We start from the raw sequence: 17,092 nt of genomic DNA, 5'->3' as shown, positions 1-17,092 counted from the left end.
ATTGTGAATAAATCATAGTCCTGAACTCACTAAGAGTTATTCAGAGTTTTAAAAGAGGATTCTTATTAAGCTACTAGAGGCCCAATGCATGAAATTCATGCAAGAGTGCCTTCCTTTCCCCAGCTGCTGGCACTGGCTTCCCTCCGGCCACCGACAGGCACTAAAACCCGGGCTTCCCTCATAGCCCCGGCTTCATCCAGAAGGATATCTGGTCTGATTAGCATATTACGCTTATATTATCATAGACTAGAGGCCCGGTACATGAAAGTTCATGCACTGGAAGCGGGGTCGCTCAGCCCGGCCTGCCCCCTCTCACAGTCCGGGAGCCCTCAGGGGGGGAGGCAACCCGGCAATCAGGGGAAGGCGACGCCCCATCACACCTCTGCTGCTGCCACTGCCGGCAGTGCAAACCTCTGCCCGCCCTGGTTACCTGAGCCTTGGGCAGCCACTATCTGAGACTTGCCTGCACCTCGGGCCAGCCCTGGGCAGCTGGGGGCTGAGGGAACTGGGGGACTCCGGAGGCAGGCGCCCCAGTGGGGCTGAGGGGACTAGGCGCCGCCATCTTGTGGCTGTGGGCACCGCCATCTTTGAGGGCATGGCAGTCAATTAGCATATTCCCTCCTTATTGGCTGTGGGTGCCACCATCTTTGTGACGGCGTGAGGGTCAATTAGCATATTCCCTCTTTATTAGATAGGATTACTATCTAGGTAGCATTTTAGGCACTGGAAAAGTGAAAAGGATATTGGTAATATTCATAGGTAACATTTATTGAGCATTTTCTATGTGCTAGGCACTCTTCTAAGCTCTGTGCCTGCTGGTTATATCTTATTTAACCTTCACAAGCACCTAAAAGAAAGGCACCATTATTTTGTTCATTTTATGGATGAAAGAACTGAAGCACAGAGAAGGTTAAGTAACTGCCCCCAAAGTCACTTAACTAAGCAAGTAGAAGAGCCATAATTCCAAAGCAAGGAGTCTGACTCCAGAGTGAAGTCTGAATGAAGGAAAAGATACTCTGGGATCAGGCCTCTGGGGTGAAAGTGAGCACCTTGAAATAGGCCAGGCCTATGTAGAAATCTGACCTCCTGAGATCAGACTCCCTGAAATACACTTTTTACTATTCTCTCCCTTCTAAATTTTTTAACTTAAGAGATTTTGTAAAACCTTGTTACTTTTTTACCCCCACAATGACTTCCAGTGGCAGATATAGCAGGAGGCATATACACAGGGGAATGAAAAAGGAGCAACAGACTCTCGAATTGGGGGGTCGGGGGTCATTTCTAGTACATCAGCATTTTAGCTTCTAGTAAATAAGATAAATGTTTTTATAGTGAATATTTTAATATTTAAATGAAAATTTTGAGTAAATTCAGTTTCAGTTTGTTACAATTGTTTCTATTCTGTGAAACATGCTTTTTTGTTTGATTTTGTTTTTCATTCATTATCAAATTTTTCTATTTCTTTTGGGCAGCTGTATATGTATGGCGTCTCTAAACATTGCCTAACAATTAACAGCAAAAATGCAGAGTCTTTTCAGTTTCACACTCAGGATTATTTTGGTAAGGAAGGCTCATGGGCTGGAAAAGGAACACAGCTGGCTGACGGTGGATGGCTTGTACCCTCCAATGATGGGAAGGCTGGAAAAGAAGAATTTTATAGGTACTCTGTGCAAAAAGAGGTGTTAACTTTTATATATTCTGTAATCATTCTTCCTCACAAGCTCTTTTTTCTCTTATCTCTCTTGAACTTAAAAAGTTGGCTAGGAATCAAATTTTTACATCAAATCATTTTTTATTATTATTTTTTAATCCTCACCTGAGGATATTTTTCCATTGATTTTTAGAGAGAGTAGAAGAGAGAGGGAAAGACAGAGAAATATCAATGTGAGAGAAACACATCGATTGGTTGCCTCCTGCACATACCCTGACCAGTGCCGAGGCTGGGGAGGAGTATGCAACCGAGGTACATGCCCTTGACCAGAATCGAACCCGGGACCCTTTGGTCTGCAGGCTGATGCTCTGTCCACTGAGCCAAACCAGCTAGAGTTACATCAAATCATTTTAAACGCATTATGGTTCAATTGACATTTTGCTGAAATCTTTTAAAAAGTGAATTATGGTTTGTCTTAGCATTTAATGAATTGGTTTTCTTAAATTGGGACATTTTCCTTATACATTTACAAAATAAAGACTGATAAGAAAAGTTAAATTTGAATTGGCCTTATTATAGACCTCCACACAAGTACACTTGTGTCATACTCTCTTTCTTTCACTGTGTATTTCAATAAATATGAAATAGATTGCTAAAAATTAAACATAAGTACTTAAATATCAGTAATGCCAAAAATTAGTAAACATTACTGCCCTAACACAACAATTTAGAAACTATATAACTTCTTATGATTCTAATGTTTATATAAACATAATTTAAACATTTTGCTATCAGAGATGTGTTACCTTAAGGCTTAAGCCAATGGAAAGAGATGAAAAACCTTTCTGTAGTGCCTTTATTATTTAAAAAAAATTTTAATCCTCAGTCGAGGATATGTTTATTGATTTTAGAGAGAGGTGGAGGGGGAGAGAGAGAGAGAAAGAGAGAGAACCATCGATGTGAGAAAGAAGATTGATTTGTTGCCTTTTATACGTGTCTGGATGAAGGATTGAACCCGCAACCAAGGTATGTGCCCTGACTAAGAATCAAACTCACAGCTTTTGGTTCACAGAACAATGCTCCAACCGATTGAGCCACACTGGCCAGAGCCCCTTGTTCTTTAATATCTCTATAAATCTTTCTAAAATTTGTGCTTTGGGGGAAGTAATAAAACATTTTTCTTAAATTTTTGTTATGTATTTTGTTAGGTAATTGGAATATTTTGTTATTTTGTTACTGTTGTGTTATTTTATTTATTAATTAAATTGATTGGTGTGACATTGGTCACCATAAACATATAGGTTTCAGGTGTGGGTTTCTATGTTACAAGATCTGTATATTGCACCATGTGGCCACCACCCAGAGTCAAATCTTCTGTCACCATATATGAGGACTCCCTTTTCCCCGTACTCTCTTCCCTCTGGCAGCCACCACACTGCTGTTCGTGTTCACAAGTTTCAGGTTTATGTCCCACATATCACATTCGTATAATGTTCTCAAGGTCCATCCATGTTGTTGCAAATGGCACTATTACATCCTTTCTTAGGGCTGAGTAGTATTCCATTGTGTAAATGTACCACATCCTCTTTATCCAGTCCTCTATCACAGGACAGTTTGGTTGTTTCCATGTCTTGGCCACCGTGAATAATGCTGCAGTGATCATAGGGGTATATATATATCTTTGTACATGATTTGGAGTTTTTTGGATATATACCCAGAAGGATTGGTAGCTCTATTCTTAATTTTTTGAGGAATCACCAAACTGCTTTCCATAGTAGTTGTATCAGTCTACGTTCCCACCAGCAGTGAATGAGGGTTCCCTTTTTTCCACAACCTCTCCAACACTTGTTATTGCTGTCTTGTTGTTAATAGCCACTCTAACAGGTGTGAGGTGGTATCTCATTGTAGTTTTGATTTGCATTTCCCTAATGGCCAGTTAGGTTGAACATCTTTTCATATGTCTATTGGCTGTTCGTATGTCTTCTTGGAAGAGGTGTATTTTCAGGTTCTCTGCCCAGTTTTTGATTGGGTTGTTTGTTTGATGTTGATTTTTCTGAGTTCTTTATGCATTTTGGAAATTAAACCTTTGTCAGAGCCACTGTTTGAAATACCATCTCCCATCTGGTTGGCTACCTCTTTGTTTTGTTGTCAGTTTCTTTTGCTATGCAGAAGCTTTTTAGTTTGATATAGACTCGTTCATTTCTTTTTACCTTTATTTCCCTCACCTTTGGGGTGAAGTTTATAAAATGTTCTCTCCGACCAAGGTCCTTAAGTTTGGTACCTATATTTTCTTCTATGTAACTTACAGTTTGGGGTCTTATATTTAGGTCTTTGATCCATTTTGAGTTAATTTTTGTACATGGGGACAAACTAATCCAGTTTCATTGTTTTGCATGACTTTCCAGTTTTTCCAGCACCATTTATTTTCCAGCTTTGTTCTTTTTTCTCAGGATTGCTTTGGCTAGTTGGGTTCTTTTGTGGTTCCATACAAATCTGATGATTCCTCATTCTATTTCTTTTAAAAATGACGTTGGGATTTTGATGGGGATTGCATTAAATCTGTGTATTACTTTGGGTAATATGGCCATTTTAACTATGTTGATTCTTCTAATCCACGAGCACAGAATATTTTTTCGTTTTGTTGTGTCTTTTTCAAACTCTTCTAATAATGCTTTGTAATTTTCCTAGGTATTTTATTCTTTTGGTTGCAATTGCAAAAGAGATTGTTTTGGTGTGTGTGTGTGTGTGTGTGTGTGTGTGTGTGTGTGTGTTTTCATTTCTTTTTCTGATATTTTGTTAGTATACAGGAAGGTAATGGGTTTTTGCATATTGATTTTGTATCCTGCAACTTGATTGTATTTGTTTATTGTTTCTAATAGCTTTTTGGTGGAGTCTTTAGGGTTTTCTATATACAGAATCATGTTGTTCACAACAAGTGATAGTTTGACTTTTTCCTTCCCTATTTGGGTGCTTTTTATTTCTTTCTCTTACCTTATTGTTCTGGCTAGGACTTCCAGCACTGTTGAATAGGAGTGGTGAGAGTGGACCTCCTTGTCTTGTTCCTGAGGAAAAGCTTTCCATTTTTCACCATTGAGTATGGTATTAGCTGAGTATCATATATGACCTTTATTATGTTGAGGTACTTTCCTTCTATTCCTATTTTATTGAGTGTTTTAATCATAAATGGATGTTACAGCTTATCAAACGCTTCTTCTGCATCTATTGATAAGATCATATGATGTTTATCCTTTTGTTAATGTGATGTATTACATTGATTGATTTGTTGAACCATTCCTTGTGTCCCTGGAATGAACCCCACTTGATCATGATGTATTGTTTTTTTTTGATGTACTGTTGTATTTAATTTGCTAGGATTTTTGCATCTGTATTCATCAGAGATGTTGGTCTATAGTTTTCTTTTTTTGTGAATTCTTTGCCAGGTTTTGGTATCAGGTTTTTATTGACCTCATAGAATGTGATAGGAAGTATTGGCTCTTCAATTTTTTGGGAGAGTTTGAGAAGGTTAGGTTTTAAATCTTATTTGAATGTTGGTAGAATTCACTGGGGAAGTCATCTGGTCTGGACTTTTATTTGTTGGGAAATTTCAGTTTCCTCACTACTGATCAGTTTATTTAGATTTTCCAATTCTTCATGATTTTGTCTAAGAATTGGAACTTATCCATTTCTTCTAGGTTATTGAATTTGGTGACAGTCTTTCATAATATTCTAGTATGATCCTTTGTATATCTGTGATGTCTGTGGTGACTTCTCTCTCATTTCTGATTTTATTTATATGGGTCTTTTCTCTTTTCTCCTTAGTGAGTCTAGCCAGGGTTTTGTCCATTTTATTAATCTTTTCAAAGAACCAGCTCTTTGTTTTATTAATTTTTTTTAATATATTTTATTGATTTTTACAGGGAGGAAGGAGAGGGACAGAGAGCCAGAAACGTCGATGAGAGAGAAACATCGACCAGCTGCCTCCTGCACACCCCCCACTGGGGATGTGCCCGCAACCAAGGTATATGCCCTTGACCGGAATCGAACCTGGGACCTTCCAGTCCGCAGGCCGACGCTCTATCCACTGAGCCAAACAGGTTTCGGCTGTTTTATTAATTTTTTGTATAATCTTTTTGTTATCTATTTCATTCAGTTTTGCTCTAATTTTTATTATTTACTTTCTTTCTGCTGACATTGGGTTGCTTTTGTTCTTCTTTTTCTAGTTATTTAAGATGTGATGTTAGGTTGTTTCCTTGGGATTTCTCTTGTTTCTTAAGATAGGCCTGGAATGATATAAACTTCCCTCTTAATATTGCTTTTACTACATTCCAGAAGTTTTGGTAGGTTGCATTGTCATTCTCATTTGTCTCTCTATATATTTTTATTTCATCTTTTACTTCTTCTTTGATCCACTCATTTTTTAGTAGTATGTTGTTTAATCTCCATGTATTTGTGGGTTTATTTACTTACCTTTTGCAGTTGAATTCTAATTTCAAGGAATTGTGGTCAGAGAATATGCTTGGTATAATTTCAATCTTCTTGAATTTGTTGATGCTAGTTTTGTGACCCAACATATGGTCTATCCTTGAGAATGTTTCATGTGCACTAGAATGTATAAGGCTGATATTTCTTTATTGATTTTCTGTTTGGTTGATCTGTATAGAGCTGTCGATGGAGTATTAAGGTCCCCAGCTATGATTGTATTTTGGTCTGTTTCTTCCTTTAGTTCTGTGAGTAGTTGTTTTATATATTTCAGTGCTCCTTGGTTGGGTGCAGATATATTAAGAAGTGTTATGTTTTCTTGAGGTAGTGTTCCCTTTTTCATTATAAAGTGTCCATATTTGTCTCTTATTATCTTTAACTCTATTTTGTCAGATATAAGTATGGCTATACCTGCTTTTCTAATGGTGTTATTTGCTTGGAGAATCATTTTCCACTGTTTTACTTTGAATCTACCTTTGTCTTGGCAGCTTAGATGTGTGTCTTCTAGGCAGCATATGGTTGGGTTTTGTTTTTTATCCACTCTGCACTCTTTATTGGTGAATTCAGACCTTTTACATTTAGGATAATTATTTATGTTTGAGGATTTCCTATAGACATTTAATCTTTTGTTTTCTGGTAGCTTTATGCTTCCATTGGTTCTTTTCCTTTGTGTTTCTGTCATTTTTCTTTGGTGGTATTCCATACTTCTTTCCTTTGTTTTCTCTCTTTTTAAGCTATGTGTCCTGATTTGGGGATTTTTATGTATGGTTACCATTAGGTTTATAAAAAATGAAGTTGCACGTATACCATAGTTTTGTGTGTTTTTTCTTTTGAGTGCATCTGATCTTCATTTTCCTTTGCTAGTTCAGATTTCTCCCCTTTTATGTTTTTGTTGTCACAGATTATACCTGTTTATGCTGTAAGTTTTTTTTTGGTGCTCTTACTCTTAGTGTTGTGACCTTATGTTCTTTGTTTCAGGTAGAAGAACTCCCTTGAGAATTTCTTGCAGTGGATGTTTTTCTGGTGATAAAATCCCTCAGCTTCTATATGTCTAGGAACGTCTTTATTTCTCCTTCATATTTAAAGGATAATTTTTCTGAATATATTATTCATGGCTGGTAATTTCTCTCTTTCAGATGTTTGAATATTTGGTTCCACTCTCCTCTGGCTGTAGAGTTTCTGCTGAGAAGTCAGATGAAATTCTGATGGGTTTTCCTTTGTAGGTCACTTCCTTCTTTTCCCTGGTTGCTTTGAGAATGTTTTCTTTGTCATTGATTTTTGACAGTTTTATTACCAAGTGCCTTGAAGAGGACCTCTTTGGATTCATTGCTTTTTCCGGTGGAGTCAGATAATTATCATAGTGCTCTTTCATATTTATTTATGCTCATGTCTCTCTCTTAGCCTCTGTGTCATTTCTTGATTCCTATTTTCGATATCACTAATTCTTTCCTCCATCTGGTTAGCTCTGTTTCTATCCTCAGTAGTTTACTCTTAATTTCCTTAATTGCATGCTTCATGTACAGGATTGCTGATTGGTGTTTTGTTTTTGTTTTTTTAATGTTTCAGTCTCTTTGGTAATGTATTCATTTTGTTTGTTGACTTGTTTTCTGAGTGCATTGAATTGCCTGTTGAATATTTTAAGAACTGCAATCTTGAAATCTCTGTCATTTACATCACATTTTTCCATATGTTCCAGCTTATTTTCTGGGGATTTTTCATTTTCTTTCTGATCATCCTTGTTACCGTGGTTATTCATGCTATTTGCTATTCTCCTTTTTCTAGGCACGTAGCTTTCTCTGAAGAGGTCTTTCTACTATTTTCTAGTAGATGACACAGATTCACAAGATTTTTTTACCTCTGTGATCTCCCAGATTTAACCTCCAAGGCTTCCATGATGGCGACCCCTGATGTCCCATGGAGTCCCCTCCCAAGCACTCCACCTGCGGATCAGTCACAGAGGGAAACGGTGGTTCTACTGTAACACTGTTTATAGCTAATCTTGTTTTGTAGATAATATACTTCTATACCTGACTCCAAGGGCAATGGAGGTGAGTTTTGGGAGTCCAAGTGGCAGCAGGGCTCTGTGGTTCTGTTTCTTTGTCTGAAACACCACTGCCAGCCTGACAGTGGAGAGTTCCATGCTCTGTCAGTCCTGTCTGATTCAGACACCGTTAGCTCCCTTGCCTCTTGCCCTGCAACGTTCTGTTCCTCCCAGCCGAAGGAAGAGCCTGCTCCTGTCTGCAGGGCTGCGTCTGTGGGCCATCTGCGCTGTCCTCCCTTCTTGTCTCCCTGTTTATTCCTGGTTGCACACCTTTAGATGTTTCAATGCATGGGTCTCTCAGGCGTGCATCTGTGTTGAGCAGGGATTTCTTTGTTGAATTATAGTTGGTTAACTCATTGAAATTTCAGGGGTAGAGGACAAGGTGTGCTTACACTGCCATTCCTCTGACATCCTAGTGTGGAGTTCTACGTTATGTTATTTTAAAACAAATGTTAATTACAACTTTACTTGTCTCCCATAACAAATAATCAATTCTAGTTGGAAAAGTATGGTAAATAGTTGTATTATTTTGTTGTATAAAATAGACTCTATTATGTAGAGGTTAAGAGTGATGATCCTCTCACCCTAGCGGGTTCCTCAGTTGGTTGAAGCATCTTTCCACACACCAAAAGGTTGATTCCTGGTCAGGGCACATACCTGGGTTGTGGGTTCAGTCCCCTGGCAGGACATGTATGAGAGGCAACCGATGAACCAATTGATGTTTCTCTCTCACATCGATCTTTCTCTCTCTCTGTCTCTCTCCCTCCCTCTCTCTATCCCTTCCTCTCTCTCTCTCTAACATCAATAAAAACATATCCTCGGGTGAGGATTTAAAAAAAAGGATGACCCTGTAATCAGGTGGACATGTTCAGAATGTTTGAGTGTTGAAGCTCAAGTAGTTTTTTTGGATCATTCAACAAATATTTATTGAGAACCTACTATGTGCCAGATACTATTCTGACTGTTAGTAAAAAGAAAATCTTTGCCCTAAAAGTCTTACATTGCAGTGGCTTGTTCTGGAGTGGGGAAATAATTTTTTTTAATTAAGTAAATTGTATAGTATATTAGACGGTGATAAATACTATGATAGCAAAGCTGGAAAGGTGGCTTAGGGAGGGATGGGGAAGGTGCAGTTTTTTAAATCAAGTGTCAGGGAGGCTTCACTGCATCTGTGACATTTAATCAGTGACCTAAAGGAGGTCGAGGAAGTGGGGACTACATCCCAGGCTCTAATAGGGGAGCATGGTTATTTGAGGAACGGGAAGAAGTTTAGGTAGCTGGAGTAGACTGGGTAGCAGGAGCAGGTAGAGAGGTAGGACCTTATAGACAGTTGTAAGAATGTTGGCTTTTACTCTGAATAATCATTTTCACTTATAATCTTATATCATAAAAGTCTAATATGTAAATTGACCAAGCGGCAGAATGACCTGTGGAACGACTGGTCACTTTGATGTGCACTGACCACCAGGGGGCAGATGCTCAACGCCCGAGCTGCCTCCAGCCCGCAGGCCCCAGGCTGGCCAAGGCAGGTGCCAGCATGGGCCCCCCACCCGATCGCCCCGCCAGTCGCCCCACAGATCGGCTCTGATCGCCGGCCAGGCCTAGGGACCCTATCCATGCACGAATTTTGTGCACCAGGCCTCTAGTGTTTCATATTAGAATGTTTAAAGCAGAAGGTGACATGATCTGGCTTATTTTTGAAAGAACACTCTGGCTACTTGTTGGAATCAGACTGTAGGGAGGGGCAAGGGTAAAAGCAGAGAAACCACTTAGGAAGCTAGTAATCCAGGTGAAAAATAGTTGATTGGACCAAGGAGGTACAGTTGAGTTGGTGAAAAGCAGTTGGATTCTGGGTATATTTTGAAGATAGTATCTTCAAAATATATTCAAGGATGGATGAAGAGAGTGAGGGTGGCTCCCAAAATTTTGGCAGCAGTTGGAAGGATAATTACCGTGTACAGAAAATTGAGAAGACCAAGGATGGAATGGAAATTGAGAGTTCAATTTGGGGCATTTGAAGTTCAGGATATCAGTAGACATGTAGGTGGAGATGTTGAATAGGCATTTGGAGTTCATAGGTAAAGTGTAGGCCAAAGAAATGAATTTGAGAATTGTTAGGATATAGATGGAATTTAAAGCCATGAATAAGAGACTGGGAAAGAGCAATCTCAAGTTAGAAATAAATGCTAAAGAGTGTGGTGTGTTGCAAGCCAAGTGATGATGGTGCTTCAGGAAATAGAGAATGACCAGCTATGTCGGTGCTGTTAATAGGTAAAGTAAGATGGGAACTGAGATTGATGGCTGGGTTTAGCAACATGGAGGTCATCACTGATCTTAATAAAATAATTCAGTAATTTGGTAGGGCAAAAGCCTGATCAGGATGCAATAATAGGGCAGTGGAAGAAGAGGAATTGGAGAGAGAGACTGTAGTCGTTCTTTCAGTCATTGCCAAAAAGAGAAGTAAAGGGCAGTAGCTAGAGAAGGAAGTAGGGGGTGTTAGTTTCATTGTGTTTATTTATTTGTTTTAAGGTAGAACAACTGTTTTTTATGCCACTGGAATAAAATTGATGATGCAGGAGAGAGAGAAGGCATTTTTTAGGTCAGTATCCTTGACTAGGCAAGAAAGGTTGGAAGCTTGTGTACAAAAGGTAGGAGAAGGCAAAGTGAAGGGTACAGATGTTGGTGGGTTGGTATATGGAAGGGTGGAAGCTTATGGAAGTTCTCTCTTGATTATTTCTGCTTCCTTAGTACTAAGTGAGAATGGGTAAAGAAGAAGAGTTTGAGATTTGAGCAGAGAGGAGCACCAGGACTAGAGAAGGAAGTTCTTAAGTGATTTCTAAAAACAGTCTCTTTAATAAGAAAAGTAATCTCAAATATAATTATTTTAAATTAAGGATTTCATTTTCCAGTTGAAATAATTGTATTGACTAATATGTTTAGTGACTTTTTATAAGTATATTTTGATACATATCAAATCGTTTTCTAAAATTATATTGCTATTGATTATACATTAACTCATAAAAATTTGTTAAATGATCTTATAAAGTATAGATTTTTGCCAAGAATAGTCATGGTTACTGAATTTAATATTATCTTATGTGGAGTTTTTTTGTTTGTTTGTTTGTTTTTTGCTATTTTATTCTACCTTCCTTTGTTCAGGGCTCTGTGTGACACCCCGGGTGTGGATCCAAAGCTTATTTCTAGAGGTTGGGTCTATAATCACTATAGATGGATTATATGGAAACTGGCAGCTATGGAATTTGCCTTTCCTAAGGAATTTGCTAATAGATGCCTAAATCCAGAAAGGGTGCTTCTTCAACTAAAATACAGGCAAGTTTAAAGCATTACATTATGTAATCATATCTTGGGTACAGTTCAGACTTCTGTGCAGTCTGTGATTCATGTCATAGTGCAGGGTTGGGGAACCCTTTTTCTGCCAAGGGCCATTTTGATATAACATCACTTGCAGGCCATACAAAATTATCAACTTAAAAATTAGCCTGCTATATTTTGGTCAAACATTGAATTAACTCACCCCTAATGCCTTGGCAGGGCCAGACCAAATGATTTCAAGGGCCTTATATGGCCTGCGGGCTGGACATTCCCTACTCATGTGGTAGAGGAACACAAGCCAGCTGACAGTGACAGTTGCTATCCCATAAAATATGGTCAGTTGTATGGAGTAATTAGTTCTCTTGTCATCCCCCAGGCCCCACTTAAGAGAAATCACACACCCCCTCCATAACTTCTTAGAATATGAATTACCAATTTGATCCACTTTTCGGGGATTGCTAATTAATAAAGCATCTTTGCATTTGGGAGGTTTTAATATTTAATTCATATTTTAATGGCATAAAAAGTAATATATTGCTAGCTACCGAATTTTAAATTCTCTTTTGTCTCAGTATTTCTTCAATAAAGTTACTAAAGTTTTATTTTCAACTAGAGGCCCGGTGCATGGACCTGTGGGGTCTCTCAGGCTGGCCTGCACCCTCTCGCAATCCAGGACCCCTCGGGAGATGTAGTAGTGCACGAAGCAGCAGGTGGCTCCTGCTCATCCCAGCCCCACTGTGCCTGCCGCTCAGTAGCGCTACCGGGGAGGTGGGAGAGGCTCACGCTGCCGCAGCTGCGCTCGGCATCCGTGAGCCCAGCGTCTGGCGCCCATCACTGAGTGGCACTCCCGCTGTGGGAGCGCACTGACCACCAGGGGGCAGCTCCTACGTTGAGCGTGTGCCCCCTGGTGGTCAGTGCACATCATGGCGACCAGTCAACTGGTCGTTTGGTTGCTTAGGCTTTTATATATATATAGATTATTCACTGACTGTTTTTACATTGAAATTGTACTCACAATTCCTAAAATAATGCATTTTATTTTTAGATATGATATGGAAATTGATAGAAGTCGAAGATCGGCTATAAAAAAGATAATGGAAAGGGATGACACAGCTGCAAAAACACTTGTTCTCTGTGTTTCTGAAATCCTTTCACCAAGCACAAGTCTAACTGAAACTTCTAACAGTAAAACTAGTGGTGTGGATACCAGCAAAGCAGCTATTGTGGAACTGACTGATGGATGGTATGCTGTGAAGGCCCAGCTGGACCCTCCCCTCTCAGCTCTTGTACAGAAAGGTAGACTGGCTGTCGGTCAGAAGATCATCACTCACGGAGCAGAACTGGTGGGCTCTCCTGATGCCTGTGCGCCTCTTGAAGCTCCAGAATCTCTTATGCTAAAGGTAAGCTAAATTAATGCACTTTCTTAATAAAAATCAGTCACTGATTCAGTTAAATTCTGAAAAGGTTTTTACATTTGGAATGTTAAATATACTTATACCTGTTAAGGCTATTCTGTTTCTTGAAAATATACTGATAATCTCAGTATAAAATGGCAGATTCCTCAGACATACTTCTCATAACGTATCCCCGTCATTAAGTGGCACGTGACTTTATAAGGCTCATGACCCCAAAAAACATTCACTGATACAACCCTGCCTGACCCCCTATTCATGCCCCACAGAGGCAACCACTGCAAATCCCTTTGGCTGTTCCTTTGCTTATATGCTGTGTTTTCTTCTCTCCTTCAGTTTAGACCTTTATTAGCTTCTTGCTGTGAAAGGAGGGTGAAATCTTTATTCAATGTTTACATTATAATGACTATGAAAAATATTTTTTGCAACTCAGAAATATACTATGATTACATTTCATTTCTTTTTTAAAATATATTTTTATTGATTTCAGAAAGGAAGAGAGCGGGTGGGGGAGAGAGAGAGAAACATCAATGATGAGAGAGAATCATTGATTGACTGCCTCCTGCATGCCCTCACAGGGGATCGAGCTCACAACCCGGGCATGTGCTTTGACTGGGATTCAAACTGTGACCTCCTAGTTCATAGGTCAATGCTCAACCACTGAACCACGCAGGCCAGGTTACACTTACTTTCTTTACAACTTACTGCTTTCCCTGGAGTTACTGACTATCTTGCTTTTTCGTTTTGTTTTTGTTTTTCTAATTTTCTGTGTCCTTAACTACCAATTCATTCCCACACAGGAGCTATGTAAAACTCATCTCAATGTGTTACAATACCTTTATTGGTTCCATTTATTTTTCTTGATGATTCTTGAACTTCTCCATATTCCTTCTTTATCCTTAAGTGGTTATTTTCTATACTAGAGGCCCAGTGCATGATTAAATCATGCACGTGTAGGGTCCCCTAGGCCTAACCTGCCATCCAGGCCATATCCACTGCCCCACAAAGCCTAGCACGCTCCACAGACACTGCTAGCAGCCTGCTCCCCGCTTTTGATGGCAGGGGGTCCGCTGGTGCTGGAGCGGACACACAGCTCCCTGCTTTCGATCGCGGGGGAGCTGGCTGTCTGTCCACTGGTGCACCAGGCCTTTTGAAAGCCTCCGGCACGGCAGAGGCTTTCGAAAGGCCTGGTGCTGGAGCGGACAGACAGCCAGCTCCCCCACTTTCGCTCCCCGCTTTTGATGGTCCGCAGCAGGACGTGGGCTCGCTGCCCCAGAGGCCCCTTCTGTTCCGCAGCACAGCCATGGCGCAGACACGAGCTCAGCGTCCTGACGGCCCAATCAGCCACTCCGGCCACCCCGAGTCCCGCCCCCTGCGCCTCCCGCTGGCCCAATCGTGGGCGTAGCGGAGTGATGGTAATTTACATATTACCCTTTTATTATGTAGGATATGCTGCACAGGTATCATCCTAGACAGTATTTTCACCTCTTTCTGTGTCAGTAGCCCTGTTTTCTGGATTTTATATCTTCCTATGTTTATTCTTTAGTTCCAGAGCCTTTTTGATAAAGGGAGAATGCAGCTCTTTTGATCATATTGTAAGGTTGGCCAAATATAGAATTTGCAGTTGAAATAATTTCTTCAGAATTTTGAAGACATTTTCTCTATTACCTTCTTGCTTCTAGTAAAGCTTCTACTATGTTCAGTGCTATTCTTATTCCCAGTCCTTCACTATGGGATCTGTTTCTAAGACATTTTCAACATCATTTGTCTCCAGTATTCTGAAATTTCATAATAATGTACTTTGGTATCAGCCATACTTTGTAATTATTGTCCTGGGTACACAGTGGCAATCAGTCTATAAACATATGTCCTTCATTGAGTTCTGAGAAATTTTCTTGAATTAGTTCTTCTTTTAAAATATGTTTTTGTTGATTTTAGAGAGCGAGGAAGAGAGAGGGAGAGAAAGATTGAAACATCAATGAGAAATATCAATCCGCTTCCTTCTGCATGCCCACTCCTGGGGATCGAGTCCACATCCCGGGCATGTACCCTGACCAGGAATAGAACTGGTACCCTCTTGGCCCTGACACACTTGCTCGATGCAGGATTGCCACCAATCCTCAGTTTGTAAAATACACAGTATCTGTGAAGTGTAATAAATCATAGTGCAATGAAACAAGATATGCCTGTAGTCATATTTACATAACATTAAGACTCCATGGCAGTATGAACAATTTTGGGGGAAAAAAAACACAAAACAGTTTTATTGAAGTATAATTCACACACCATGCAATTTACCCACTGAAAGTGACAATTCTGTGATTTAACTCTAATCACAGAGTTGTGCAACCATCACCACAATCAGTTTTTGAGCATTTTCATCACCAGCCCACTCATCAGTTGGCAGTGCCCATCCTCCTCAGCTATCAACACCCACAGGTCTTCCTCAACCTAAAAAGAAAAAAAAAAGCCTCCCTTAACTCTGCTATGCATTCTCTGGACATTGTGCAATAGGTTTCCCTCTTTCCATGACTAAATCCCTCTCTTTAAAAATATTTTTTTTAACTTTACAATTATAGTTGACATTCAATGTTATGTTGTTGTTAGGTGTACAGAACAGTGGTCAGACAATCATAAACTTCACCAAGTGTTCCCCCCAATATTTCCAGTACCCACCTGGCACCATACACAGTTATTAGGTTATTATTGACTGTATTCCCTATGCTGTATTTTATACCACCGTAACTATTTAGTCACTACCAATTTGTACCTCTTAATCCCTTCCTTTTTTTCATCCAACTTCCCTCCCCTCTGGTGACCATCAATTTGTTCTCTGTTTCTATGAGTCTGTTTTCTGAACAATTTTTTAAGATACTATATTTTGAAAGTATTTTTACTTTCATACAATTTTTCATTTATTCACTTTCTTATTTACTTTCATGACACTTTAAAAAGTACTAGAGGCCTGGTGCACGGATTCGTGCACATTGAAATAAATTTAATTCGAAGAAATATTTTAGAGGCTGGAGAGGGACCATGGGAGATTGGCTCCAGAGCATGTCCAACCCGTCTCTCCCAGTCCCCATTGGGGCCAATCGGGGCCAGCCAGCCAGCTGGGGAGGGACCACAGGAGGGCTCCAGGGTGTGTCTGGCCCATCTCTCCCAGTCCCGATAGGAGCCAATTGGCCGGGGAGGGACCGAAGGAGGGCTCCAGACGTGTTCGGCCCATCTTGTCCAGTCTCAGTCGGGGCCAGTTGGGGCTGGCCAGCTAGGGAGGGACCACAGGTGGTTTGGCCAGCCAGGGAGGGACCGCAGGAGGGCTCCAGGGCGTGTCCAGCCTGTCTCACCCAGTCCCGATCGGAGCTGATCAGGGCCAGGGAGGGACTGTGGGAGGGCTCCAGGGTATGTCCAGCCTGTCTCGCCCAGTCCCGATCAGCTGGACCCTAGCAGCAAGCTAACCTACCCGTCGGAGCATCTGTACCCTGGTGGTCAGTGCACCTCATAGCAACTGGTCAAACGGTCGAACGAACAGTTGGACACTTAGCATACATATTAGGCTTTTATTATATAGGATATTTTTAAAGCAATCCTAAAAAAATGAAAATATTATGAAACCTGAAATAGAATGGGATATTATTTACTTAACTTATAAATCTATATATTCCTTAATTTGTCCAGATTTCTGCAAACAGTACCCGGCCTGCTTGCTGGTATGCCAAGCTTGGATTCTCTCCAGACCCTAGACCTTTCCCTCTCCCCTTGTCATCACTTTTCAGTGATGGAGGAAATGTTGGCTGTGTTGATGTAGTTATTCAAAGAACATACCCTATGCAGGTATGACATATTCTTGAAACTTACTCTATATTACTCTTTTGAGACAGTTAATTTGAATGATTCCTCCTTACTGTGTATTTCTGTTTTATGTATTATTACAGTGGATGGAGAAGACGTCGTCTGGATTATACATATTTCGCAATGAAAGAGAAGAGGAAAAGGAAGCAGCAAAATATGCAGCGGCTCAACAAAGGAAACTAGAAGCCTTATTCACTAAAATTCAAGCAGAATTTGAAGAGCATGAAGGTAAAGTGAGTTGTATATTACAAGTTTATTTATATGAAAAGTGTTTTTAGAATTTTTGGAGGCTTCTAATTTAAATTTTATAATTAGGTGAATTGT

At 40.0% G+C, this 17,092-nt stretch overlaps 1 protein-coding gene across 7 annotated transcripts in view; it reads left to right on the top strand.

Moving 5' to 3' along the window:
• BRCA2 (BRCA2 DNA repair associated) overlaps positions 1-17,092 on the top strand; it is a 78,228-nt gene that overhangs the window by 35,534 nt on the left and 25,602 nt on the right. For 4 of the 7 annotated variants that reach the window (XR_013813720.1, XM_079775653.1, XM_079775654.1 and 1 more), the window contains exons 16-20: positions 1,473-1,660; positions 11,331-11,501; positions 12,550-12,904; positions 16,595-16,750; positions 16,852-16,996. Coding sequence is in view for 4 of the 7 variants with exons in the window: in XM_079775653.1 (XP_079631779.1) it covers positions 1,473-1,660; positions 11,331-11,501; positions 12,550-12,904; positions 16,595-16,750; positions 16,852-16,996 (1,015 nt within the window). In the remaining 3 variants the exon portion in view is untranslated. Of the gene's footprint in view, positions 1-1,472; positions 5,746-8,001; positions 8,476-11,330; positions 11,502-12,549; positions 12,905-16,594; positions 16,751-16,851; positions 16,997-17,092 lie in introns of those variants that run through there. The other 3 variants (XR_013813722.1, XR_013813721.1, XM_079775655.1) reach the window with 3 other exon arrangements.

The sequence above is a fragment of the Cnephaeus nilssonii genome (assembly GCF_951640355.1).
Source record: "Cnephaeus nilssonii genome assembly, chromosome: 6".
NCBI lineage: Eukaryota > Metazoa > Chordata > Mammalia > Chiroptera > Vespertilionidae > Cnephaeus > Cnephaeus nilssonii.
Note: the sequence above shows the minus strand (reverse complement) of the source record. Positions and strands in the feature narration are given on the sequence as shown.